The 27,512-nt window shown below is 30.7% G+C and overlaps 5 protein-coding genes and 2 long non-coding RNA genes across 8 annotated transcripts; 3 read left to right on the top strand and 4 right to left on the bottom strand.

Moving 5' to 3' along the window:
* Nucleotides 1-1,844: 1,844 nt before the first annotated feature.
* On the bottom strand, nucleotides 1,845-2,829 carry LOC115705367 (uncharacterized). The gene is made up of 2 exons (XR_004009444.2): nucleotides 2,330-2,829; nucleotides 1,845-2,194 (listed from the first exon to the last, which is right to left on the bottom strand). It is a non-coding gene; the product is annotated as an uncharacterized LOC115705367 (long non-coding RNA).
* A 3,481-nt stretch (nucleotides 2,830-6,310) lies between these two features.
* LOC115705258 (G-type lectin S-receptor-like serine/threonine-protein kinase CES101) lies at nucleotides 6,311-9,424 on the bottom strand. Of its 2 annotated transcripts, XM_061117588.1 has the most exons (7): nucleotides 9,275-9,424; nucleotides 8,125-9,195; nucleotides 7,737-8,014; nucleotides 7,433-7,643; nucleotides 7,110-7,347; nucleotides 6,864-7,014; nucleotides 6,311-6,759 (listed from the first exon to the last, which is right to left on the bottom strand). In XM_061117588.1, exons 2-7 carry the CDS (start codon nucleotides 9,158-9,160, stop codon nucleotides 6,451-6,453), a joined length of 2,223 nt encoding a protein of 740 aa, XP_060973571.1. In that variant the 5' UTR covers nucleotides 9,161-9,195; nucleotides 9,275-9,424; the 3' UTR covers nucleotides 6,311-6,450. The 2 variants fall into 2 exon arrangements, with proteins under 2 accessions (XP_060973571.1, XP_030488398.2); XM_030632538.2 differs by having other exon boundaries at nucleotides 8,125-9,381.
* A 1,801-nt stretch (nucleotides 9,425-11,225) lies between these two features.
* LOC115708107 (uncharacterized) lies at nucleotides 11,226-15,804 on the top strand. Its single transcript, XM_030636298.2, has 7 exons — nucleotides 11,226-11,797; nucleotides 12,034-12,091; nucleotides 13,817-13,901; nucleotides 13,998-14,239; nucleotides 14,318-14,638; nucleotides 14,712-14,801; nucleotides 14,877-15,804. The coding sequence occupies exons 3-7, from the start codon at nucleotides 13,823-13,825 to the stop codon at nucleotides 15,636-15,638; spliced, it is 1,494 nt and encodes a 497-aa protein (XP_030492158.2). The 5' UTR covers nucleotides 11,226-11,797; nucleotides 12,034-12,091; nucleotides 13,817-13,822; the 3' UTR covers nucleotides 15,639-15,804.
* Nucleotides 15,805-16,668: 864 nt separating this feature from the next.
* Nucleotides 16,669-18,529, top strand: LOC115707861 (uncharacterized). The gene is made up of 4 exons (XM_030635948.2): nucleotides 16,669-16,857; nucleotides 16,965-17,020; nucleotides 18,111-18,152; nucleotides 18,245-18,529. Exons 1-4 carry the CDS (start codon nucleotides 16,842-16,844, stop codon nucleotides 18,323-18,325), a joined length of 195 nt encoding a protein of 64 aa, XP_030491808.1. The 5' UTR covers nucleotides 16,669-16,841; the 3' UTR covers nucleotides 18,326-18,529.
* Nucleotides 18,243-19,017, bottom strand: LOC133038925 (uncharacterized). The gene is made up of 2 exons (XR_009688520.1): nucleotides 18,841-19,017; nucleotides 18,243-18,750 (listed from the first exon to the last, which is right to left on the bottom strand). It is a non-coding gene; the product is annotated as an uncharacterized LOC133038925 (long non-coding RNA).
* Nucleotides 19,018-19,637: 620 nt separating this feature from the next.
* Nucleotides 19,638-21,573, bottom strand: LOC115707860 (uncharacterized). The gene is made up of 2 exons (XM_030635947.2): nucleotides 20,795-21,573; nucleotides 19,638-20,052 (listed from the first exon to the last, which is right to left on the bottom strand). Exons 1-2 carry the CDS (start codon nucleotides 21,419-21,421, stop codon nucleotides 19,867-19,869), a joined length of 813 nt encoding a protein of 270 aa, XP_030491807.2. The 5' UTR covers nucleotides 21,422-21,573; the 3' UTR covers nucleotides 19,638-19,866.
* A 3,212-nt stretch (nucleotides 21,574-24,785) lies between these two features.
* Nucleotides 24,786-27,153, top strand: LOC115707857 (mitochondrial arginine transporter BAC2). Its single transcript, XM_030635944.2, has 3 exons — nucleotides 24,786-25,195; nucleotides 25,264-25,619; nucleotides 26,215-27,153. Exons 2-3 carry the CDS (start codon nucleotides 25,383-25,385, stop codon nucleotides 26,944-26,946), a joined length of 969 nt encoding a protein of 322 aa, XP_030491804.2. The 5' UTR covers nucleotides 24,786-25,195; nucleotides 25,264-25,382; the 3' UTR covers nucleotides 26,947-27,153.
* Nucleotides 27,154-27,512: the final 359 nt, after the last annotated feature.

Raw genomic sequence — 27,512 nt, 5'->3', positions numbered from 1 at the left:
TTTTTCACTATATATTTGAGAAACTGGTTTCCAACATTACTGTATATTTGTTTATTTTTAACAAGTAATATCATTTTGAAAACTGTTTGTTAAAATTTATAATGTATTTAGAAACCGGTTTTTGTTTTTGTTTTTTTTGTTTTAAAATTATATGTGTTTGTTTCACTATATATTTCAGAAACCGATTTCCAACATTACTTTATATTTTGTTTATGTTTATCAGATAATATCATTTTAGGAACTTTTAGTTAAAATATATAATGTTTTTAGAAACCGGTTTTATCTTCATAATTTTCAGTAATCTTTTCATTTTTGATCGTGGACGTCTAAAACTGAATTTTTCATAATGTTTAATTTTCCTTTTTTTTTTTTGTTTGTGAAACTTCATAGTCTAAATCTAGATTAAGTATGGACATTTCATTATGAAGCAATGCAAGATCATATAGTTTTGGTATGAAATTTACTTCAATCTAATTTTTTTTTTCTTTTAAGTTTAAATTGGAATTGTACATAGTCGGTTTAATTTTCTTTTGCAGTATATATATGCCTATAATATTCATAGCAGAATTTATATAAGTGTACCTGTATTTTATTTTGATCGTTGTTGACAGGGACGATCGGTGTTGGCTTGATTTTGTTGATTGAATTTTATGTGTGCAGGTTGATCGATGCTCTGAGTTTAAGAATGCGTTTTCTGGTTTAAGGTGAGAGCTTCATTGCTTGTCGAATGCGCCGATGTTGCGGGTTGCTTGCCATGGCCATGGCTGTTTTTCAGATCAGTTTTGTTTGAATCAGAGAATAAATTTGGACTGGGAGAAGTGATGAATTGAATCGGAGAAGATGATGAAGTGAATCGCAAGACAAACGAATCGATAGAGAGAGAGAAGAGAGAATCGCAGTAGAGAGAGAGAGAATCACAAGAGAGAGAGAGAGAAAATCGTGTACAGATTTTGTTTATATATGGTTAAAAATAGTAAATTTTATTCATTTAAAATTAGTTTCTGTTTTTAACTTATTATATGGTTTTTTTTAAATAAGAAACCATATTTGTAGTTTGCTTCCTTAGTTAATGCCATATTTTGTGGCATTTAGTTTTGTTGCCATATTTATCATAAGATGGCTCATTTTTCCCATATTTTTGAAAATATCCCAATTAATAATGGAGAGAATTATGGGCTTGTTGATGCATAAGTCCAATGATTAAGATCCATGCAACTTATGTTGGTGTCGTATTTGAGAATTTCCACGGCTTCTTCATTATTCTTTGTCGTTTTACGAATGTTGTCGTTTCTGTATTTTCAATATATGTTTTTTAAATGACCAAAACTTCATTGATGAGAATAAGAAAGTACATTGGTTAGGAATTTCTTTTACCTAAAATAATTTCCTTTTCTATTTATCTGTAATTTATATTTTGTTAAAACATATGGTACTATATCATTGCACATTACAATTGAAGATATACATCTGAAAAATACAAAAATTTAATAATTCTAAGCATACAATCCCATTGAGAAACAACCTGGGAAAGGAAATATACAAAATCTACAACATTTTCATCACTCTAAATATAAGAAAAAAAAAATAAAAAAACAAATTGCAAAACCTTTTCCACAATCATGAACTACTAGAGCACCAATCACAACTAATAAATACATCTACATTTAATTTCAACAATCCTACACTAGGAGTTTTCTAGTGATTTAATTGGAAAAAAAAATTAATTTTGGTAAGGTGCAGTTTCTAAACTCCATTAAAATTAATAAAATTATTAAATTAAAATATATAAAACTAAATAAAGAACTTTCCAAAAAATAAAGAAGAAGAGTAGTACTACTCTCAGTGGCAGAAATAGACAAGAGAAAATATTATTAGTTAAATTAAAACCAGATTAAATAAACAAACATAACCAAAATTATTAATTATGAAATACACAAACACAGATTTAACAAACAATTAAATTAAATGTATATATAGGTACCAATAACTAAAAACATCTGAGGACGTTGATGATAAAATGGAACAAATAATTTGGTGGGTCGATAAATTCATGTTGGACCAACCGCTCTAAGTTGAGATTTCGTGGTAGCAAATTACTGTAATATAACAACGTTGTGATCGTCGATGTTGGTCGAGTCAACAACCCCATCACAAGTCTAACCATTGATTCTACCATAAACGGCATTACACCACTCTACAAAATTAAAATAAAAAATAAATAAAACCCAATTAAAATATACATAAAAATCAATTAATAATTACCTTAATTATTAGCATGCATATATGAATGAGAAAAAAGATTGATCATGTGATGAGTTAATTTAATTACCATGGTAATTGTAGTTGAAGAGGTGTGATAATTGTGAAAATGAGTGAATCTTGGCATTGAGAAGAAGAAGAAGAAAAATAAGAAAGATATATTAATTGGTGAAGAGGTTATAGACTTATAGTAGTTTGCTGTAATAATAGAGAAGGTGTAGTGATGAAAAATATGATCAGAATTAGGCTTCAACGTGTCAAAGGCAATGTGAAAACTGTAAGAAAAACACTGTGATTTACCAAATTAAAAACCAAATTGGTCTGAGAAACCCAAGACAAGAAATTAGAGAGAGAAAGAGAGCTTTATCTAAAACATTTTGATTTGGGTTTTCATTGTTTTGCTACCAACATACATTGGGTCTATCGATACCCCTTCCACTACTGCTATAAATGTTTATTGTGAAGTGTTTTTTTTTTTTTGACAATGAAAATATTTTTTAATTAATGTCAATATTTATTGTAAAATAAATATATATATATTTTTGTTTATTTTAGTTTGTATGCTTATCTTTTTTCCAAATTTGGTTAATAGTTGTATATTTTTTTTAAGAAACTTATCATATAAGAATGAGTTCTCTTTACGAAAAGTTGTCTAAATTTAAAAAGATTGACTTTCATTTTTACTAGTTAATTCAGTTTTTTTATGTATATAGTAGATCATTAAAGTCTAAATTATGATCTTGAAAATATTTGTAAAGTTTCTAAATTTAACATTAATCTGCCATTATAAAATGCGATTTTGATACTATAAATTAGAGTATTTTTTATACTTTACATTGTATTTTCAGTAAAAATATATAAAAATATAATTTTTTATTTATTAATAGGTGCCTTTCAAGTTGTAATATAGTTGTTGGTGTAATCTTGTATAATTTAATCTAATAATTTTTATGAAGTATTGCTATTTAACTATCATTCTAAGTAGTATAATTAATTATTGAGTCTAATATAATTTAATATAATGTAATAACTATCACTCACTTCTATACATATTAAATTGAATAACTAACCTATATATTTAATAACCCCACGTATGTCTCTTATTATTACTATTGACTTTTTATTAAAAAACTGCTTTAGAAAGTCCCCTGTTTTCACCAACAACTTTAAACAGTAAACTAATAAGTCTAGAAGAGTACAAATCTCATATGGTTAAACTAAGGTGGGTGTCTAATTTTCTTGTAACATGTTACTCCTTATATGAACAGGTTTGGTTTTTTAAATTGGAATATCAACCACACAATGTGTTGACACCAACAACAATTCTACATATGAAATTGGTCGATTGTCAAAAACAAATCTTCTCTACAAATGAAATTTAAAAGACATTGAAAATAGTAAAAATATGTTATTATTATATCGAAGGGCTTGTTTAGAACGTTGTATTAAGTTGTATTGTATTGTTTATATTAAATTAGATTATATATCATATTTTTATATAATACTATATTAAATTTTAATTTATACTATATAATATTTTGAATATTTAAGGAATAATAGGTATTAAAAGGAAAATTTTATTTATGTTTGATTTTAAAAGGGTAAGAGTAAGGAATAGGGATCCTAAGGTTATGAAGTAGAATGCTATAATTTAGTTGTTACTAGCCATCTAGTTGCTTAGTCTTGGTGGTTGGTTGATTCTCTTCAGAGTTTTCTAATTAAAGTTTTATGCTATTTTTTGATATTTTTTTCAGGTAGAACTTCAGTATTTTATTGAGTTAGGAGCGTTGTTTGAAGATGTTATAGCTTTATTGTCTAAATTTTCGGGGGCAGTTTTGTCCCATGGGGCTTGCTCTAAGATTTTAGCGGCCCATGGTTGGCATGTTGGGTTTTATGCCCTAAATAAAACTCATTTCAATATAATCAGATTTACTTATTAATATAGATCAGAAATAACATTTAATGTTGCATGGTTCACATGATTTATTTCATGATTATATGTACATAATGTATAAATTCATCTGAAACCCTTTTCACATACTTGATCCTGTTTATTGTGCCGTCAACACATTGGAAAGTAAACATGACTATGTGAATAAAGTTTCCTAGATTTATCAGACATAGGGTTTTACTGATATGATAATCTACAACAGAGTTTACTTGCATTTGGAGAAATGCTATGTTCTTTCCAAAGCATTGGTTAAAGTAAAGCTCAGGTTGGATGCATGGAGTATGCATCAGAAGGGACCGATATTGAACTTTGACTTAGATTTATTAAATTTACCGTAATATCTATTCAAGTCAATATCGCCTAGTTGATCCTAGATCAAATGATCTTAATCCTGATATGATTAGGCTCAATCTTGAAAGGCTATTCGTGTTCTTTGATTTGTTAGTTAAGCCTACTTTTAGGTCAGGGTGATACGTACATTTTGGGAACACGGTAGTGCAATTGAGTGGGAGCGCTAGCATAAACATGGAATCTATAGCTTCTATCTGGCGAATAGTAAGCAAAGGATGATCTCCTTCGAGCTTGACCAAACGAACATAAATGGTGGAGTACTCATTTCACATAAGTTGAAATATCATTTATACGAGGTCAAGTGTTTTAAGGATAAAATACATTGTAGGGTGTAACGGTAATTTAATCCCTTTACAGTGTAGATCATTCATATAGAGGATCATTGATCACATTAGGATTATAACAATGGATAACTAATGATGTGTCTATATGGTGGAACATATAGAGCATTCTATATACTGAGAGTGCAATTCTAAGTTCTATGCGTGGATTCAACAAAGAATTAATAAGTTAGTGAATTTTAGTGCTAAATTCTTGATCTACTTATTGGAAGCTCGGTTATATAGACCCATGGTCCCCCCACTAGTTGAGATAATATTGCTTCTAAGACTCATGTAATTGGTTTTGATTAATCAATTATAATTCTCAAATTAGACTATGTCTATTTGTGAATTTTTCACTAAGTAAGGGCGAAATTGTAAAGAAAGAGTTTATAGGGGCATATTTGTTAATTATGATACTTTGTATGGTTCAATTAATAAATATGATAAATGACAATATTATTTAATAATTATTTATAGTTATTAAATAGTTAGAATTGGCATTTAAATGGTTGAATTAGAAAATTAGCGTTTTTGAGAAAATCAGATGCAGAAAAGATAAAACTGCAAAATTGCAAAAAGTGAGGCCCAAATCCACCTTGCATGGCCGACCACTTTTGTAGGGTTTTCCCTCTGATATTTTCATTATTTTAATGCCAAATAATTCAAACCTAACCCTAGTGGAATGCTATAAATAGATAGTGAAGGCTTCGGGGAAAATTACACACTTAAATTTTCTATTTTCCTTCGAGAGAAAAACACGAGCCTTTCTCTCTCCCTATCTTTGCGTGCCACTTCTTCTTTCTCTTCCCTCTTGAATTTCGAAATCCTTAGTGTATGAGTAGTGCCCACACACAGCAAGTGATACCTCGATCATAGTGAGGAAGATCGTGAAGAAAGACTTTCGAGCGAAGGAGGTTTCGGCATCAAAGATTCGAGAGAAAGAGATACAGGTTCAGATATTGATAATGCTCTGCTACAGAAAGGAATCAAGGGCTAGATATCTGAACGGAATGAGTCATTATGTTCCGCTGCACCCAATGTAAGGTTTACTAAACTTTATATGTGTTTATTTTATCGTTTTAGAAAGTTCATATTTAAGATGTTAATAAACATACTTGTGAGTAGATCTAAGATCCTGGTAAAATAATTTCCAACATGGCAAAGCATGCTCTGCGGTTAGACGATGAGCTATCTTGGTCCGAGGAGGTTCCAGCGCTAGTAGCGGACGTGGGCGTCGTAAATTCATGAGTGATTTTAATCATTTTGTCAAAAAAAAAAAAATAAATAAATAATTTATACTAAAATATTATAAATTTAGGTGTCCATAAAAGCTAATACCACGTACAGTTTTACATAAAAATAGTGCATAAAATACAATTCAATATAATACAATACAATACAATACGATCTAATACATCATTACAACGAGCCCTAAATACATATAAAATTACAAAGATACAAGTGGCTTGGCCACCCCTAACTCAATAAATCATGTATTCTACAAAGTATACATATGTATTTACAAGATACTCAATTATTTGAGATGTAGTTTTTTTACAGTACTATCTACCTCGCTTCCATAACAGACATAGTTACATCGTTTAAGCTACAATTCTGTGCTTTTTTTATACCAACTTCGACATCTTCAATAAGAACATCACTTATGAAAAACGCCGGCTGTTTTGGTGAAGGTAGTAGAGTGGTATCACTAGATAACATCGAAACAACATCTGGCATTGTTGGCCTATCTTCAGGGCGCTCTTGTACACACAACAACCCAATATGAATGCCATTCAATACTTCACTCAACTTATATTTTACTAGTCCTGAATCTACTAACTCAACACATCTACCTTCACTCCACAACTGCCACGCCTGAAACCAATAATTTCATTTTCAATTGCTAAACACCACCCAAAGTACCTTAATATAGTATTGGACATCACTAGTGTTAATTAACAAGGAGAAGCTTTACTTACATATCCAATAAGATTGAGGGGTTCCTCTGAATGGTACCGACTGTTGTTCTTCTTTCCACTAATAATCTCTAGTAGTATGATTCCAAAGCTGAATACATCTGTTTTTACTGATACAATGCCTTTAATTGCATACTCTGGAGACATGTAACCACTGAAGTAATTCCACATAGAAGAAAACAATGATAAGGATTAAGGAGGGAAAAGAAAAGAAGAGGATATCTTTCTAATATTGGAATATATACTTACTATGTTCCAACAACTCTGTTTGTGTTTTCTTCTGATACATTCAATCCAAATATCCGAGCCATGCCAAAATCAGATATTTTTGGATTCATCTCTTTATCAAGTAATATGTTGCTTGTTTTTAAATCTCGATGAATCACTTTTAACCTTGAATAATTATGAAGATAAACTAGTCCTTGAGCAATCCCTCCAATAATGTTGAACCGTTTTCCCCAAGTCAATGAACACTTTCTCCTTTCATCTAAACAAACATGTAAATCTATGATTAAGTCTAAACATTCTCATATGACCCAGAATAGAAGAATCTTTATAGAAGAGGAAATTACCAAAGAGAAAAAAGTCTAAACTTTTGTTGGGCATGTACTCATAGATGAGACTTTTCTCCTCTCCTTGAATACAAAATCCCAAAAGCCTGACAAGATTAGTGTGTTGGAGTTTAGCAATCAGTAAAACCTCATTCTTGAATTCCACTAGCCCTTGCCCTGAACTTCTTGATAATCTTTTTACTGCTACTTCTTGTCCATCTACAAATTTCCCCTAAAATAAGCATATTTTTCATTAGAAAAAAAGTCAATTTGATATCTCTATCCAAAAGGTGTTAAGATTTTTATTATTATTATTATTATTTACCTTATAAACTGGTCCAAAGCCACCCTCTCCTAGCTTATTCGATGCAGAGAAACCATTTGTGACAATGGAAATTCTTTCAAAGCTGAATAACTGCAATTCATTCCCATCTTTACGAAGCTTTCCAGCTTTGCCAAGTTCTTGCAATAACAATTCCTGTTCCATTCTTTGCCTATTACCTCTGGCCTTACATCTTTTTACCAGAACATACAATAAGGATATCACCAATGGTAAAGTAGCTGTTACTCCTATTATAATTAATAGCCATATCCACATTTGTACTGCATGCATGGACCAAATAAAAGTTCTCAACAAAATTTTGATACTGATCAATATTAACTAGAACTTCATATGAAGCAAGAAAAGCGAGATTTCACTTATAAATAATTACCTCCAGACTGAAGGAGATGAATCTTTCTCAAACTAGCCAACTTGTTATCAGTAAAGGTCGAATCTTTGGACCAAATCTCACAACCAGTACCAATGTCATCATTTGTAGAAGCATAAGCAACACAAGAACAATCCTTTAAACACTTTTCCCAGCAATCAAAGATTGTGAGATTATCTTTTTCATTGAACTTGAACACAGTACCAGACATGGCTCCTACTTTGGATACAAACTTATCATTATCAAGGCTACTGCTTCTGCAGGAAGGTAGCTTCTGCTCCACGCAACCAAATCTCAAAGAAGAAGAAGATGAAGAACTCAAGCATGAAACTTGTGTAAACATGAGATTCATCCCATATCCCTTGATTTCACCATCTGGGCTCAAACTAAGTCTTGGGAAAATTGTGATTTCCTTACTTACTGAGTAATTCATGTAAGTCTCTTCCTCATTTGAAGTATAGCTAAATTTGTACTTGAAATGGTTACAGAACTCGTCTTTTAGCGAATCAAAACACCCATCTCCCCATGGCCCACTTTCCCAATAGTTGTTTCCTCTCCACCACACGATCATTTGGTCTGAGTCTATAGCAAGAGTGAATGAACCCAAAGCAGGAAAATCATCAGTCCTCCAAGAAGTCAGAGTCCGATTGAGCCCAGTTCTCCGGTCAAATCCGAGCTTCATTTCAGGCAAAAGGGTATCAGTAGGATAATCAAAGCTTTGCCATAGATGATTACTCGATTCTCGTAGAACAAAGTTTCCTGAATCGAGCAGAGTTGCTCTGGCATTAATCGGAGATTGAGCAGAGTACAGAGTAACAATGGGGTCTCCGTCGTTGTGGGAAATCTTCAAGTTTCCGTATTGATCGATTCCGATTGTTCCCGACTCGTCTGGAATTGGGTTATTACGGTTTGCCACCCATACTGGTTTCTCGTTAACTCCATTGTTGTACCATATTCCTACGTATGAAAGATTTGAATTTGAAGAGCCAAGTTTGAAGAATCCCAGCCTGAAAATACCAGAAGCGGAGAACAAGTGCATCCCATGTTTGAGTTGTTGACCCTGTTCTATAGTGTCTGTTTGGGAATTAGAAAACTGAATGAAGATTATACAGAATGAGAAGAAGTAAAATAAGGGATCTGTTTCTCTTCTCACCATTGATGGAAAAGTTGAGAGCTTTGGGACTCAAAGTAGTGTTTCTGCATTTGTACTACGTCTCATGGACTCCCATAACCATAACCAGTAGAGTGGACGACCCATTCAACACCAAAACTCACTTACGTATTATATCCGATGGTTTGATTTTTTTGGGTCAATGTTCGGACTGGGAAGTATAATGTGATAAAAATAGAAAGAAAAAGGAAGTTTTTTTTTTTGAAAGGGAAAGAAAAAGGAAGTTTGATAAGTATGAATTCAACCATTTTTTTTATTGGAAAATTTGATTTTTCTATCTAATATATATATAGATATTTATATTTATGTAAATTTTATTTATTTAGTTTGAATTTCTTAATCTGACTTTTTGTTTAAAATATATTGTGCAGATAAGAATATAAGCATCATTTTATATACTATTTTTTAACTTAAAAATTCATAAGAATATTGTGTTCTTATTTATTTAAGGAATATTGTTTGGGACTATTTTTGGAATATATTTTGTATTTACTTTCTAATTGTTTTATTTTCTCTTTTTCATGACCTAATACGTTTCTAGGGTGTATGTAGAAATTCTTAGATCGTGAGTTTATACTATCTCTCTTGTTTATTATTTTTCAAAAACTTTTTAAGTTTTGTTTCATAATTTTTTTGCTTGGAGAACTTGAGTCCAGAAAGTTTTTGGTGGTTATTGTAATGTACTTATGTATTATTTTTCTTGTAATAGTTGTTCATGTTGAATACACTTTGACGTTGTTCATCAAGTTTCGAGAAAAATCTTCCTCATGAGTCTTTCTTTGAGAGGAAGAATGTAAGCGTTCTAATTTAAAAAGAGTTCAAGATCTTAATATTATACTTCAAAAGTTTGGCAAAACTAAACTTTCAAATATTTATTTTTACATTTTTATAGTGTTATATAAAAATATAACTAAAATAATAAAAAAATGAGATGAAAGTAATATGAAACAATATTTAAATAATGTATAAAAAAAAAAACTAACAACAAAATAAAAAGAGTACAACATAAAAATAACATAAAAATATGAAAAGTTTGTATTTTTTGTAAATAAGATTTTAAAAAGTATAAAAATATTTAAAATTTTTTACAATTATATATCTGTAATTTTTTTATTATTTTTGTGTATTTTTAAAATAATTCTGTTTTTGTTTTGGGTCTAGATTTAACTACCAATACTAAAGTGATAACTTACAAACAAGGACAAGCTTTACTTATAAAAATATATATTTTTTTTTGTTCTTTCTTATATGACCCAAAATAGAAAAACCATTATATAGAAGAACGAAATTAGCAAAAGAAACAAGTCTAAACCAACTTTTATTGGACATGTAATTTTTTTTTATTATTTAAGCGTTTATATATTACAACCATACATAATTTGACACTCGAATTCAGAACCTTCAACACACGCACCCTCTATGACCACTTGAGCTAGCCTCATGTGGTTGTTGGGCATGTACTCCTAGATGAGATTTTTCTCCTCTCCTTGGGCAATAGCAAATCCTATTACACTTTTTGCCTATTACTTCTAGCCTTACATTTTTGAGCTTTGCAACAAGGTATCACCACTATACATAGAATGGTTAACAATTTTCTATAATATTTTATTAAAAATAAATTAAATGAGAGGTGACATTAATTTTGTTATTTCTTATATGACCCAAAATAGAAATATCATTATAGAAACAAGTCTAAAGTAACTTTTGTTGGGCATCTACTAATAGATGAGGTTTTTCTCCTCTCCTTTGGCAATAACAAATCTTGTTACACTTCTTGCTTATTACTTCTAGCCTTTTGTTGGCTGTGCAACTCTTAGAAAAAGTGTCCAACAATAAAATCATAAGGGTTATTGCTAACCAATTGCGGTGTATAATTTTTGAAAATGTATCCAACAAGAAAATTATGAGAGTTATTGGCCTAATCAATTACAAACGTGTAAAAGATATTAGACAGTAGTGTCCAAGATCAATACTCTTCTTTTTACATCACATATAAAAGTAATCATCAATTATTATTACTTTTAGGCATATATCCACATTCGTACTCGATACACTATAAAAGTTGTCACCAAATTTCGATACTGATCAATATTAATTACATCTGCATAAAATATGACGATATGAAAAGAGGTATTTCAATAAAACAACCTCTTCTTCGTTTGTACGATTTAGAAACGAATATTTTGGGAACGACAAATAGTCGTACCTAATATATAGTCGTCCCCAATAGTTCTGTATAATAGAAACCCTAGTTTTTGTTCTCTGCTCACACCACGAAACCAATTCCTCCGCCTCCCATCGTGAGAATCGACCCCAGACCCCGAAATCGACGTCTCGAACCGTGAAATCGACATCTCCATTCCCAAAATCATCAACCTCAACCCCCAAAATCGACATCCCCATTCCCAAAATCATCAAACTCAACCCCAAAATCTTTATTCCCCTAAATATTTTCTAGCCCGTGGAACTTCAATTTCTCCGCCGGCGCCGGAGATCTAAAAGAAGGTAACACTATTCTTTTGTTTTTTTTTTTATTATTATTTTTCTTTTTATTTTCGTGTGACATTTATTTATTTGTTGAAAAATAATACACACTTAATATATACACAATACTTCTCAAAAGGAAATATACGGTATATATACATCTCAAAATGAAATATACGGTATGTATATAAATGTCGTGTATATTTATTTTGTTAATTATTATTATTTATTTCTTTTTTATAATGGCCATTGGGCAGTGGGTGTCTCTTTCGGCAGTGGTTTTGTTCTTTCTTGCCAGTTTCATTTTCCGTCGAGGTATGTATATTGTTGGAATGATTAAAATTATGAGAACTGTTTGAGATTAGATATTATGATATTGTGTTTACATATGTGCTATTCGGATTAAATTAGTGTATGTTTATGTATAAATTGATTCTCCAAGAGTGTATGTTAAGTCTGAAATCTGCAAATAGAGTTGTACATTAAATATTTAAGAATATTTGGTTTCTTCAATGGCTATTTCTGCTTCTTTTGTTTATTAAGCTCAACTGTAAAATCAAGTTCTTGAAATTCATAATGAGTTTATTTAGATAAGACAACAGAATTATGAGTCTTAAGTGTTGAGGAGCAGACTCAGAGTCCTTTAATCTTAGCTTTGCTGCTATTTGAGATCAGGAAAGTTAGCTGCATTAAAATGCTCTCTCTTTTTTGGTGGGTAGATTTCAATTCCAGTGCTTGAAAAGAAATTAGAGATTTAATGCTATTGAATTTGAAAGTTTGAATATTGAATAACCATACAAGAGTCGCCAATCCAAACCTTGTAATTGGATTTTTATTTATCTTCAATGGCTATTTCTGCTTCTTTTGTAGAGTTGTTTTTTGTTTAGAGATTAGATATTGTGATTAGTGTATGGTTTATGTATAAATTGATTCTGCAAGAGTGTATTTTAAGCTAAATCTGCAAACAGAATTGCACATTTGATATTTAAAAATATTTGGTTGATAAAATGTTTGGTTTGTGGGATAGACTTGTTTCTTTCTGCTTGTAGTTTGTACTGCTTCTTTTGTTTACTGAAAAAAAATCAATAGTAATATAAATTGGTATTGAGTTTGAAATTAATAGAAGGTTTAATTATTTAAGAATGGCTTTGAGGTTGTGTTTTTTATGGAATTAATACAAAGAAAATTGTTTGTGTTTGTAAATGTTATTGATTTGTGTTATATTTTTTAGCTGTTTTGAGACTATTTTTAGTGTTATTTACAGGTTTAAAATTTGAGTAGGTTAGAATATCTTTGTTATTCTGATGAAATTTTAGTAGAATTAAAAAAGACTTCACTAATTAATTTGATAAATTAATAAATTTTAAGTATAAATAATAAATTATAAATTATAAATATTAGATAGACAACTAAGTTATTAGATGTGGTAAGAAGGATCTCTTATTTATACTAGAAAATTCTATATAATTCACAATTTGTGGTTTCAAACTCCAATTAAACCGGATCAAGTTATTTAAGATCAGGCTAAATGAATTTGGTGTCAATAGTTTGATCAATGCGGACCGTTTATAATTTTTTAGTTCGGTCACGGTTTTAAAATTCTTGTCTGTGGTTCAAACCAAACCATACAGCATAATTCTTGATATATACTTAATAAGATTTTTTTTTACTGAATATTGATATTTAGTGACAATCTTAGGTCTAATATTGATAATATTTTAATATTGTGTTAAGAATATTTATTTTTATTGTTATTTACGTATTATAAGTTTTAAAATAAAAATAATTCAGTAAAAAAATACTAAAACAACTACGAATTACAAATTATGGTTTTAAACCAAACCAATTTATTCTTAAGTGGATTGGTTTGATTAGATTAGTTTGGTTTGGTTTGAACATTTAATTAATTTGGTTCAGTTTTTATTTTTAAAAAACTAACATTACTGGTGTGATTCAAAAAAATAAAAATTCGAACAAAATCAAACCGTGAGCACTCCTAATTTATACATGATTTAGTAATAATTTTTTTTTCGTTTTTAGCATTAAATGTCTGCAGATATTGCTAGCTATCATAGCGGAGATAGTGATGATAACTCGTCAGATCCTATTGTTGTCCCCAACACATGTGAGTCTTCTGGTAATTTTTTTTTAATTAAAACGCAAAAGTAATTAAATGAATTATATTAATGTATTATTTTTTATTTTATTTTTGGTATAATAGCTTCCAAAAAGAGGAAAGCTCGTGGTCAAAATGTTCTAGTTGATCTAGAGGAAAGAAGAGCTAAATCTTCAGTGCCACTGCCTTTAGAGGTGGATGTGGTTTCTTCTAAAATAGTGGGAAAGGAGAGTATAACTTTCCCTCGATTGATAGGAAGAGAGGTTAGATTGCATGTACCAGGATGGTACCATAGTTGGGCAAGTGTTCCTCAACAACATCAAGACTTAGTCCTTAGTAGAGTTAAGGTAAAAAATTAGAATATAAATCTTTACCTAAATTACTTTATGGTTAATAATTTTTATTAATTTTGTTCTCCAATGCAGCACTATTACGAGATCGACAACAATGAACATGCATCGACGATTTTACAAATTACATTAGCTGAGATGGCTGATAAATATAAAAAAAGAAAGAGCTTAAGACACGCTCATTTCAAAAAATTCTACAAAAAGCCAGAAGATTTTGAACAGGCTGTAGATAACCCGCCTAATGATGTTAACGCAGAACATTGGCGACAAATTTGTCAATTTTTTACGAGTCCTGAGTTTATTGCTCGTTCTCAACAAAACAAAAACAATCGAGAAAAGAGCAAGTACCCTACAACACAAGGATCAAAATCATTAGCAGGAATGCGTTCTGAAAATGTAAGTTAATATGTCTATTTAATTAAGTTATCTTAAATTACAAGTTCTTTAACGTTCTCTTTATTTTTATTAGCGCAACGTTGGCTACATTGAAACGTGGAAAGAAGCTCATATAAATAAAAAGACGAAGACTTTTGTCAATGAGAATGCTCGACGAGATTATGTATGTTTATCTAATTATATTCTTATATTCAAACAGTTGTAACTTTGTTTTGATTCTAACTTATTCTTAAAACAGGAACGGTTGAAGGCAGCTTATGAAAAGCGAGCTAGTATTCCTAATTCTGGACCAGTTGATGAGATTGCGATACTTCGTGAGGTGCTTGGTGAAAGGCGCGGCCACAACCGAGGAGTAGGTCGCAAATTGAAGGGCCAATCCTCAACTCATCGCACTCAGCCCGTACCTACTCAACAAATGCCAATGGACCCAAGAGTGGAGCGAGAGCTTGCTAGATTGAGAAGAAAAATCCAACACATGAGTCAGAAGTTGGCACCTGAGGATCGCCTACCATCCGATGATGAGATAGTTGACATGGGTGCAACACATCCAATTGGGCCATCTCAAACACACATGTCGGTAGATGGATCTAGTTCGTCTTCTCAGCCTATGGCTACTCAATATCAGCAGTCACAACAAACTCCTCTTCCCCTCATGTTTCCTTTCATGTTTGGACAACCGTCATCTTCTCAACAGATGTCACCATTTACTTGGCCAATGACACCAATGTCGCAGATGCAAATGATACAAATGATGATGCAAATGCAACAGATGTGGCAAATGATGCAGACTCAGCAATTTCCGCAAATGATGCAGACACAACAAATGCAACAAACATTGCAGATGATGCAGACACCGCAAATGCAACAAACACTATGTATGCCAAATATTCTACATCAACAAATTCAAGGGAATAAGGATGATGATGATGAGGAGGAGGAAGAGGAAGAGGAAGAGGAAAATGAAGAAAATGAGGAGGAAGATGAGGAGGAGGAGGAGTAATCTACACATTTGGAATGTTAGCACTATTGTTTACTTTGAAACTCTCATGGTTTTTACATTTTCAATTACTGGAAAGCACCAAATTAAATGTTGTAACTAATAGTGACTTTCATATCGTGCCTAAAACTTTATTAGCATGAAAATAGGTACTTTCAGAAACAACAAACGAGCAATTTTGCAATGCGTATTACTATGAGGCACCATGTTGTCTAACATCATTATAAAATGACGTCTTATAAATAGTAGCAGATTATTATTACAGTAAAATAAGTGAGACCCGATATTAAATCATACTAATATGATGACACTTTATAAAAGAGTTAAGCATTATTGGTACCCTCTAACATTTTGCATTATAAAAACTAAATAATATATTATAGGATAAATATGAATTTTATTTTCTAAATTTCGACACTTAAAGAATTTTACTTCTTAAATTATTATTTTTTTTAAAAAAAAAAGTCTTCTCGAACTTTGAAAATATTTGTAATTTGCTCATTTTGTTGCATTTCGTTCACTATTGAACAAAATCTTGTTTGGCAAAAAGTTAAATAAGAGAAACTACCAATCTATTGCAAGACCAAAATTTTAGCCGACCTAAGATGCCCATTTTTGGGCCAATGAACGATGGAATGAACTTGAGCCATATGAATTTTTTAAGCACTTTAGAGAATTCTTAGAATATTTATGCAACGTAACGAGCTTGTATTTATAGCAAGCAAAAAGTCTTTATCATTAATGATTTTTTATTAGAATTTAAATATTTGATTGACCGTTAATTTTAATTACGATCGTTGGAATTATGTTCTAATCGACGGCTATATAAAATGATATTATTAGCCCAAAAATAGACATATTTATAGTTTTGAACTTCCAATTTCTTTTTTTTTTCTTTTTGTGAAACTAAATTTCACACATTTTTACTGGTGACTAAAGTTTTAAATTACTGAACAAATTAGGATTTTATTTTTTTTTATTCAAAATATTTAAATATAAAAAGAAAAGAAAAAAAAGATAATCTCACGTGAAAAGTCTTTAAATAGCGGAGGCCCTATAAATATTATTGCCCACTCATTAAAATATCCCAAGGTTGCGTTATATTTAGGCGTTGGGTTTTTTTCTTTCTCTTGTTCTGAATTTTGAAGCTTAGGGTTCTGTTTCCCTTTTCCTTTCGATTCCAAATCAAAAACCCTAGCTACAACCATGTCTTCCAAGCAAGGTTTTTTTCTATTCCTTAGTCAATATTTCGTTATTTGTAAAGCTCGATTTATGTTATCTGGTTTCGATTATAGTATGAACTGACTTCTATGTATATTTATTTTGTAGGTGGAAAAGCTAAGCCTTTGAAGCAACCAAAGAAGGACCAGAAAGATTATGACGAGGCAAACATTCTTTTTAAATTGAATTTTATTTCAATTTTACTAGTGGTCGGTAGAATTAGGATCTTGCTAACTGAGTCTTTTTTTTTTTTTTGCTAACTGAGTTGATTTATACTGTTTTAATTTGATCATCTTGTTGATTTTGCTAACTGACTTGATTTGTTTATATTGTTTTAATCTAGTAATCTGATTACCTGGGCTGATTTTGCTTTATTTGATAAGCGTTTGTTCTGTTTCATAACTATTTGAATATTTTTGTTAACCATCAGGGTATACCGATTTTGGCCCTTTTTTTAGCTTAATTTTGAATTAATCAACTTCATGGTGTTTTTCTTTACTTAGTTTCTTTCTTAATTTGATCCCAATGGGATTAATCTTTTGCTTTAAAACTATGATTTCTATTGACCATAGGTATCCAAGCCTTCTTGTAAATGTTGGATGCTAAATAACTTTTTAATAACCTTGTCACTCTTTAGATCGATGTATTGTTATTTATAATACATTTCTTTGTATATACAATGGTCTTTTGATGATTCAAACTAGTTTTTGAGTTTCAAGGTTTTTCATGTATCTTTCATCAAATATATATAATTCAAAATTGTTACACAGCATACTGTACAATACAGTGTTTCTAGTTGCATTGTTTTGTTATATAACATTAGCTATTTCCACGGTGCACCTTTATATTTTCTGCCTAACATGGTGTTTGAATCTTGTTCTAACCAACATATAAAATATAATGAGTTTCATCTGAACATTGCAAAAAAGAAGCATTAACACTAAACGATTTAGCATTTAGCTTTTACTTTTTGCCTTATTATTCAAATATTGGGGGTGCTTTTTCCTAAAGTTTATTAATTCTCACACACATATATTGATTAATTAACTATCTACTCCTAAGTAGTTCCCATGGCTTTCTTATTAAAACAATGTATATCATTGCAACAAGATATAGTAACTGAAACTTATTTGCATGGACTCTTTTCTTCTCTTTGGATTCGTGCTACTCTTTTCTTTATGTCAAGCCTATATATCTACTGTGTAATGCTGTTCAATCTTGTTCTGACCGCTTGGCTTGTGTTCTTATGAACAGACTGACTTGGCCAACATTCAGAAAAAGAAGGAAGAGGAAAAGGTGAGAGTTCGAGTCTGATTAACCGTGCGTCCTTTCTTTAATGATATGTTTTGTGAATAGCATTTTCTGATTATGATTCTTATGATGTTTAGGCTCTGAAAGACCTCAAAGCCAAGGCACAACAGAAGGGAGCTTTTGGAGGTTCTGGGCTCAAGAAAAGTGGGAAGAAATAAGGGGGTCTAATACTACAATTCCGATGGGAATGGGAATTAGTATTCAGTATTTGTGAGCTGATGTATTAGTAGAATCGTTGTCATAAGTCACGATAACGTTCTGTGGATTTACTTATCATTTATGTGATGGTCTATGTTGTTTATGAATTTGCTCCTTAACTTGTTTGATACCCCATTCTTAATAGTATTTTAAACTTTCTATAATTTTCATTGCGTTCCTTCTAACTTTGCTGCTGCAGACTGTTTGGCTAAATGGGCCAGGGAATTTGAGATCTCTGGTTTATTTAGAAGAAAAAAAGTGTAAATAAATTGCATGCCCTTAACCAAATTATCTTTATTCTACATTGAGGTTGATACAATTTGACTTTGAATGGTTAAAGTTCTGATATAGAGAAAATGTGCATAATGAATCTTTTAAGTAATCACTCTTATAAGTAATATAATCAGATACATAACTAAGCATAACAAGTAAAGCTTACGAGTTAATACTTATCTTTACATGAATGAAGATTGACTTCTATAACCTACAAAATATTAAATTTAAGAAGATAACTAATAGTTAAAACTTGCTTAAACATAATATTTTAACAAAGAAATTGCTTAGTAAAGGCTGAAATTGCATGCCAACTTTGCAAAATCATAATCATTCACAATAGAGCAGATAAGCATGCCCTTCTTTTAAAGTATATTTAATATTTTATCCTTAAATTAATACATATCACCACTAAATATATATGATCACTTTATCTAAAACTAAAAAATACTCCTCTCATAACTCAATCTCATCTCTCTCGCATTTCAGCACATACATCGGACCCCATCGGAGTCCCCGTCGGACCCACAAATATTTTTAGTGCAAAAATATTAAAAAAAAAAAAAATTGGTAGTCTGATGGGATCCGATGGTAGTCCGATAGTCACATTATGCTACTTTTTTAATATACAAAAACATTAAAAAAAAAATTAAAAAAAAAAGGTCCGATGGTCACCTGATGCTACTTTTTTTATGTACAAAAACATAAAAAAAATAAAAATAAATAAATAAATTGTAGCAAATGAGGTCCCATGGTATACAAAAAAAAAAAAAAAAAATAGCAAATATAGTCTTATGAAAAGTATTTTAGAAATATCATAAAAGTTATCATATTTATAAATATTAGTTATTATTTATTTAGGAAAAAAAAATTAACCAAATGTAAGCATAAAAAAATCAAATTTCCCTATTAATATAACATCGATGTAGTTTACTTCGAGTTGCCCTTCTAAGGTCTCGTTTATGTGGCTGTCATGTCACTAATTTATGAATCTCAAAGTAACCAAAACCAACCAACCTCAAATTCACATAAATTATAGAGCATGAACATCAATATAATTTGCTTATAGAGGACATTACACCTAAAGTAAGGACATGCAAAAATAGGACTTTCTTCAAGTCGCTGGCAGCAATCTCAGATATTCTAAGCTAAAATCATATCAGTCGGAATGTGTAGACTGGAGACTGCAAATACAGTTCAAAAAAACTCTTATTTTATGAAGCTATTCTTATTGCTTATCCGGGTTATCTGGATTTTCCCCTGGATCTTCCTCTTCTTCCTCCTCTCTCTTCTCCTCCTCTTCCTCGTCTTCTTCCGGAGGATCTGCTGGCATTGGAATAGGCATAGGCGTTTTCATGGGGGCGAATTGAGGAAATATATCTGGTCTCCTTCCGGGCTTGGGTCTTTCCCATTCCTGTATTGTCAAGTAATTTTAGATAAGATAAGATGAGGAGAACACATTATATAGTTTGGCAAAACAGTCAAATTCCATTAAAAAATAGGAACTTCGACACGATTTTATGATAATAGATCACAAAGTTTATCCAACAAGTAGTTAAACATATTTTTTAGTAAAGTAAATTTGGCTAGTCTTCATTTGTTTGTTGGATAATTAGGTAACAAGGTATGCATAACAATCACGAATTGCCTATCCTGAAAATAAAATTTCCATTCTATCAATTAATGATAATAATGTAAAAAAGAAAAAACACACATCTTGAGTAACAAACATGTTTAAAACGATAATTAGTATAACTTAAATTTCCATTCTTTCGAAGAAAACAACACAAACCTTGAGTAACACTAACAGAAGAATTTGTTTCGAAATTAGCAGTAGTCACAATGGTTCCAATAATCTTGAGGTTGTGCTTTTGATAAGGATTTGGGAATTGGCAGAATAGGCCAGAGTTTAAAATATGAAAATATATAGATTTTTAATATATGCGAAGCAAGTACAATCCTAATGCTTCAGCAACAACTTCAACCAATACTTGAACACAGAATAAACCCTAAATCAATGGCTTAATCTTTGTTGAATGGTAAGTAAATTGACAATGAAGATTAGTAACAAAAGCAACATATCCCTAAATCAAAAGGATAAGAAAATCCAGTAAAAACGAGAATATAGTATACATATAGGGGAAAGAAGAGCTTACAATAGGGAAATCAAGCGGAGAGCGGCGAGTCATCTTTTCCTCATCGGGAGCCATTCGAACTACATGACTTGGAAATCGACGGTTGGAGAATACTACAGGGAATTGCCGGCGGCCATGGAACGGTGTTGGAGTAAGAGAACTATTGCGACAGTTGGTAGACGAAAAAAAGGAAGAAGATGAAGATGATGATGAAGTTGATGACGAAGAAGAAGACGACCTTGGGGAGACCGCCGGAGCTGAAGCCAGAGGTAGTGCGAGACTCCGCAACGCCATTAGGGTTGGGATTCGTGCTTCTCTCTCTCTTCTCTTCCGTTCTCTGGTCCTCTCTCTCTCTCTCTCTACACCAACCACACAAACCACACCGTCTGTGGATTTTGGAAGTAAATGGAGATCGGAACTCAAAGCCTCTCTCTCCGTTGGACCTTTCAATGTGATTTTAACATTCTGGGCCTCAGACTGGACTAGTGGGCCCATAAGTAAGTACCAGGAACGCACTTTTAAGGCCCATACAGCCCATTTGTTGAATAATGGAAGGGGATGACCCATTTCCAAATTGCGGAAACTACACTCTATACAGTTTTTATATTGTTCTCTTTTATTTTTACCTTCTTTTTTAAAGTCTATCATTTTTATCTCTTTTTTAAAATACTATTGTACTAATTTCACCCCTGTCATTTCAAGATACTCTCCATATGACTCTCTTATGTGAGAGTATTTTGGGTACAATACATATAAAAAGAGGTATGTTTTAAATAAATATAAAATTAAAGGTAAATTTAGTTAATTGATTAATAAAAGAGGCATTTTTCAACTTATCCCAAATAGGAAATTACACTCTATACCTTTTTTATATTGTACTCTTTCATTTTTACCTTCTTTTTTAAAGTCTATCATTTTTACCTCTTTTTTTAAACATTGTACTAATTTCGCCCCTGTCACTTTAAGATACTCTCCATATGACTCTCTTATGTAAGGGTATTTTTGGTACAATACATATAAAAAGAGGTATGTTTCAAATAAATATAAAATTAGAGGTAAATTTAATTAATTGATTAATAAAAGAGGCATTTTTCAACTTATCCCTTTACAATTTACACCGGGTTTTAAAAGTTTTTTTTTACTTAAATATGACAGTAAGTTAGGCCATTTTTATGACATTTTTTTGTTTTAAATTATTTTTATAGTATTTGTCATATTTATGTAAATCTAACTTTCAAAACTCATATTTAATCTTTATATAAATTTGCTCACCAGAAATCTTTGATCAATAAACTAGTTTTTTATTATGAAACTAATTTCTTCATCAATAAATTAGTTTTGATTATATAGAAGTAAAATTTATACACTGAATTATTAAATTTTTTATCCATTCGGTGACGATTGGTCAGAGCAAAACTCACCAAAGATTATTCATAAAGAAATTGTTTTTTTTTTTATAAAAAACTATTTTTTTTCAATAGAAAACTGAATAAAATTTATATACGAGTTCTTAAGTTTATTATAGTATTTCTTGTTTGTTATTTATGATAGTTTATCTCATATTTTAATATATTTCTTTTAAAAAAAATATTTAATACAATTAAATTTGCATGCTATATATACTATTTTTTTTTTTTTTACATGTTCTATTTTAAATTACATGATTAAGTGAAGGCATCAATATTTTCTGGTCTTATTCTCTGAGACAAAACTTTAAGATTGGCTTATCATGGGCTATATGTAATTTTTGCCACTAATGTAATATCATTCCTTCAATGGTAATATAACTGAATACGTGTTGTTCAATATGTACCATGTGACTGTTTGTTATGAGAGAAAATATAAGTAAATTGTTTATTAACTATATATGAAAATCTCCAGCAAAAAAAAAAAAAAAAACTTTATATGAAAAAGAATTATCGAAGTGTAAATTTTTATTCAAACAATTTCTGTTACAATAAGACGTAAAGTAATAGGAGCATCATGCTCACTAAAAATACAATCAGGCAAAAAAGAAAATTCTCTATCAATACAATGTGCAGCCTTATAAGCATATCGTTTAATAAATTTTTAGTATTGAATCATTCTATTTTATTTTAAAGTCTTGTTATCACACACTGAGATTGCTAATAGGAAATGACACTTTATAAATAATAATATTCTATAAAAATTATTATATTTAATTATCTAGATAGCAATATATGTCATTTATATTGTTTTTATACATAAATAAATGTATTCTATTCGACCACTTATATATTCCTATATAAGGTATCATTTTCTTAAATTCACATATCTTTCATTGGATGCATTTGTTGACAATGAGTGAAGCCCATAATTTGGTTTGGCCCAAAATATTGTCTATTAATTGCTTGTTATTATTGTTATAGTTATAATCTGATACTGATTTGATGTGATGTTGAAAATGGTTTTTCCTTGATTTGATGCTGAAAGAAAATTCCTACATTTTTCCTATAACCTCTTCCATCCCAACTCAGCAATTATTTTTTTATTTTTGTTAATTTTCACCTATTGAAAAGTATATTGCACAAACTAATCAAATGACAACTATATGAAGTTTTTTTAAAAAATATATTTTAAATATTTATATGGTTAAATATTAGAAGAAAAACATAATTGATGTATGTACCCAAAAAATAAAAATACAAGTTTTTCTCAATATTAATTAACAAAAACCAACATCATCTTCAATGTTCAGGCTAAGCGATAGAATTTGACTCAAGACTTATCAGGCTATCATAGTTAATTAAAAACACTAATAATTTAATTAATAGGTTATCAATTTTTTAATGTAAGAGTTATCTATCATTATCTTATTTATTTATTTATTTGAGGATGAGATTAAAATCTATTTAAGGTGAGTTGATCTCATCATTATTCTAAAACTCTTCCACGTGCCCAAAACATGGACAAGTGATTGACTCATACACGTAATGTCTTCTCACCAATTATTGCATCACTTTTCATTACCAAAGATCTATTTATTATCAAGAAAATTGACTTAATTCTTTTTCCATTATTTTCTATTAATTAGACTTTTCATTTACGTAACACTCAAAAACTTTTTTTTTTACTATATATATATGTATATTTTTTTTTTTAATAAATACTAATTTAAGTTTATTAATTTTTTTTTTTTAATAATGATGAAATTTTATTAAATCAAATCATTCAAAACTAAAGAAGCATAATTTAAGGATAATGCATTCCCAGAATAAGTACAATCAGCCTCAACAAGGGAGGATCACGCAATAGCATGCGCAACTTTATTAACAGATTGCTTAACAAAATTAAAAGAAATATCACCAACACTCGAACACATAGTCATACATTCTGAAAGTATATGGCCATAAGGAGAAGCTATATGTTTAAACTTTTGTAAATCCCTGATGACTCTCAGACAATCCGACTCCACCACAACATTCGTCTATCTGTAAGTTTATATTTTTTAAAATATAAACTTTTTTTTAAAAAAATATATATATAAAAAAAAAGTTTATATTTTTTAAAAGTTATCAATTGAATAAATGTCATAATAAATTTTGTATTTTTTAAAAGTGTACAAATAGAATTTTAAAAAATTTTTGTCAAAATAAAACTTAATAAAAATTTAATTTAAATATGTTATAACAAAACTAATTATATTTTATGTATCTGCTCCTATATATATTAAAAATTATTTCAAAATTAATTTTATTAAAAAATAAAATTATTAAAAATTAAATTTAAAATTCTATTTCTATAATTTTAAAAAATATATTATCATTTCACAAAATAAATAATGTTAATAAGTTTTATAGAATTCACCTTACTTTTTTTTCCAAAAATATATACATAAAATAAGAGACGTGTGTTTTACAAACACTAGTACAAATCGAAACCAATGATAACAGATAAGGACAAAAAAACCCCACTTTTGCACACCACAGGGAGTGTATGGGACCCATCTCAACAATAAAAAGCCTACTATTTTTTTATGGTCTTAACTTTCCATTGCATCATCAACAAATAGTGCAACGTGGATAGTTTATTGGTCCACGTGTCACTCCCGTGTATCACCATTGAAACCGCACTTTGCCGTTTCTTCCCAGTTCCCCAGACCACAATTACCAACACAATAGCAACCGGTGGCTTTTGTTTCGTTCTAAATTAAGAACTTGTTGTGAGAGAAACCTTTGTTGTTTGTTAAATTCTGGTCTTTTTTTTTCTCTTTCAATTTCTCTCATCTTTCTAGGAATAGTTTATTACATTGGTTTGAAGAGGTTGATGAAAGACATGTGGGATTTTTGAAAGATTAAGTAATTGTTTATTTTTTATGTTTAAAGTGGCAAATTACTTAAATATGCAGCATTTGGTGACTCAAAGAAACCTTCAAAAGGAATTTTGATGGAAATTGTTTTGGTAAGTAGATTTACTGTCAATATAATCCCACCCCAAATTGGATTATGTTAAAAAGGAGATTTTTTTAGGTGGAAGAGTTTGAACCGTGCAAGCTAAAGGAATCATTTTTATAGCTCTAGAAGGCAAAACAAGAATTGGGGTTTCTTTCAAATAAGGGAAAAGTTTTAATGGGATAAAGGAGAAGAAGATGGATTTTTGGCCAGAGTTTCTTGCTAGCAGTTGGGGTAGAGAATTTGTGGCTGGAGGGTTTGGAGGCATTGCTGGTATAGTCTCTGGTTATCCCCTTGACACCCTTCGAATTCGACAACAGCAGTACTTGCACACCGGTTCAGCCTTTAGTATCCTTCGAAATGTTGTCTCTACTGAAGGGCCTGGTGCCCTCTACAGAGGCATGGCAGCACCTTTGGCCTCTGTTACTTTTCAGGTCAGCTTAATTAACTATCACTATCTCTCTTTTGTTTCAAAATATGTGTAAATAATCTTACTTGTGTGTTTATCCTGTTGGTGTTTTTTGTTGTGGAATTTATTGTAACTGAGGGAGTTTAGTTATAGGGTCATTTCCAGCTTTTAATGTGAGTTTTTGACCAAAAGAATCTTTGAGAATTGGCCAAAGAAACAGAATATGTAATCAATTATCTTTGCTATTGTTTTGGAAAATCCATATTAAAAATGGTTGGCGAGATTAGGAAGAAACTTTGTGTTCTCCTTTTTCACCTTTGAAATGGAATAGTATACTGAAAAACCTTTTTTACAATTGTGTGGCTCTTTTGTTTTACTATGTATTAGAACACCAAAGCTGTTTTGGACTTTTAAAGTCACTAAAATTTTCAACCAAACACACAATTGAATTGCCATATGATACACAGGGAACATTGCTGATATGTTGTGACATTCTCTTATGTGACAAACTGTTTTTGTGTGGCCAATTTCGGTTTCCATCCTTATGTATAATGTAGCTTCAACAAGCTTTGTAACAGCCTTACACCGAACTGAACTGACCAATTATCTTTTTGTTCTAGAATGCCATGGTTTTCCAGATATACGCAGTCCTCTCTCGAGCAGTTGACTCGTCTGTTTCAGCTAAAGACCCTCCTTCCTACAAAGGAGTGGCTCTAGGAGGAGTTGGAACCGGTGCTCTTCAAAGTCTAATGCTCGCCCCCGTGGAGCTTGTTAAGATTCGCCTTCAATTGCAGGGTACAGGCCAAGCAAAAACAAATAAAGTTCAACCATATAAAGGCCCTGTAAGTGTTGTGAAAACCATAATGAAAAGAGAAGGTTTGAGAGGAATGTATAGAGGTTTTACCATAACTGTTCTCAGGGATGCACCTGCACATGGTGTTTATTTTTCGACTTATGAGTATATGAGAGAGCATTTTCATCCGGGCTGCAGAAAAGGCGGCCAAGAAAGCCTCCAGACAATGTTGGTCTCGGGTGGACTGGCTGGAGTTGCTAGCTGGATATGTTGCTATCCATTAGATGTTATCAAGACCAGATTACAGGCTCAATCTCCATCTTCTATTCCTCTAAAGTATAATGGTATTATTGATTGTTTTCAAAAGAGTGTCAAACATGAAGGATTCAGTGTGCTATGGCGAGGGTTAGGTACTGCAGTTTCTAGGGCATTTGTGGTTAATGGTGCCATTTTTGCTGCTTATGAAATTGCTCTAAGGTGCTTATTCAACAATGGCAGCATTGAAACAGATAGCACAATCTTTGAAAAGCAGGAAGACAAATTGTCTAATGGGATTTAAGTTACAATAACTCATGTTGTTGATTATTTGATGTATGATTACAAATTTAAATTTTCATAAGTATAAAAATAATTTCAGTTGCAATACAGTATCACCAAAGAGATCAAGGAAATGGGATGATTTGTTCTTTTTGGGGATTATTTGTTATTATTTGTAATACGTTATCACCAAAGAGATCAAGGAAATGGGATTTGATTTGTTCTTTTTTGGGCTGTGCTTTGTTTCTTTGCCCTAAAACTATAGAAGATAAATAATTGTTAGGAATCTCAACATGTTATTCTGCTGTTGTTATTTTAAAGCAAGGTTTTTGTACTATGAGTAGAATCACTCAATTACCATGTTGGCCATTATTGATTAGGAATGGTGACCCATATGCTGAGTAATATTGAAGATAGATCCATTCAGGGAAATTATTTCAGAGACCAGATCTCATATGCACAACAAGCATAATGCAGAGACATCAAACACTTCAGATAACATGTAAATAATCATACCTCTCTGTTTTTTCTCTCCTCTTACACTTTTTATTAAATATTATTTGTCCTTTTATTTTAAGCTGATACACA

Source organism: Cannabis sativa, chromosome 1, assembly GCF_029168945.1.
Source record: "Cannabis sativa cultivar Pink pepper isolate KNU-18-1 chromosome 1, ASM2916894v1, whole genome shotgun sequence".
Classification (NCBI taxonomy): domain Eukaryota; kingdom Viridiplantae; phylum Streptophyta; class Magnoliopsida; order Rosales; family Cannabaceae; genus Cannabis; species Cannabis sativa.
Note: the sequence above shows the minus strand (reverse complement) of the source record. Positions and strands in the feature narration are given on the sequence as shown.

What these genes read in the sequence shown, in the direction of transcription:
- LOC115705258 (XM_030632538.2), bottom strand. Translation starts at nt 9,277, where the DNA reads ATGGTGAGAAGAGAAACAGATCCCTTATTTTACTTCTTCTCATTCTGT. An exon ending in TTTAGACTTTTTTCTCTTTG is followed by an intron (nt 7,348 to 7,432) that starts GTAATTTCCTCT and finishes ATGTTTGTTTAG; the next exon opens with ATGAAAGGAGAAAGTGTTCA. An exon ending in CCCTCAATCTTATTGGATAT is followed by an intron (nt 6,760 to 6,863) that starts GTAAGTAAAGCT and finishes TATTGGTTTCAG; the next exon opens with GCGTGGCAGTTGTGGAGTGA.
- LOC115708107 (XM_030636298.2), top strand. Translation starts at nt 13,823, where the DNA reads ATGTCTGCAGATATTGCTAGCTATCATAGCGGAGATAGTGATGATAAC. An exon ending in TAGTCCTTAGTAGAGTTAAG is followed by an intron (nt 14,240 to 14,317) that starts GTAAAAAATTAG and finishes TCTCCAATGCAG; the next exon opens with CACTATTACGAGATCGACAA. An exon ending in AGAATGCTCGACGAGATTAT is followed by an intron (nt 14,802 to 14,876) that starts GTATGTTTATCT and finishes TTCTTAAAACAG; the next exon opens with GAACGGTTGAAGGCAGCTTA.
- LOC115707861 (XM_030635948.2), top strand. An exon ending in ACCAGAAAGATTATGACGAG is followed by an intron (nt 17,021 to 18,110) that starts GCAAACATTCTT and finishes TCTTATGAACAG; the next exon opens with ACTGACTTGGCCAACATTCA. An exon ending in AAAAGAAGGAAGAGGAAAAG is followed by an intron (nt 18,153 to 18,244) that starts GTGAGAGTTCGA and finishes TATGATGTTTAG; the next exon opens with GCTCTGAAAGACCTCAAAGC.
- LOC115707860 (XM_030635947.2), bottom strand. Translation starts at nt 21,421, where the DNA reads ATGATAGACTTTAAAAAAGAAGGTAAAAATAAAAGAGAACAATATAAA. An exon ending in CTCCGCTTGATTTCCCTATT is followed by an intron (nt 20,053 to 20,794) that starts GTAAGCTCTTCT and finishes TTGACAATACAG; the next exon opens with GAATGGGAAAGACCCAAGCC.
- LOC115707857 (XM_030635944.2), top strand. Translation starts at nt 25,383, where the DNA reads ATGGATTTTTGGCCAGAGTTTCTTGCTAGCAGTTGGGGTAGAGAATTT. An exon ending in TGGCCTCTGTTACTTTTCAG is followed by an intron (nt 25,620 to 26,214) that starts GTCAGCTTAATT and finishes TTTTTGTTCTAG; the next exon opens with AATGCCATGGTTTTCCAGAT.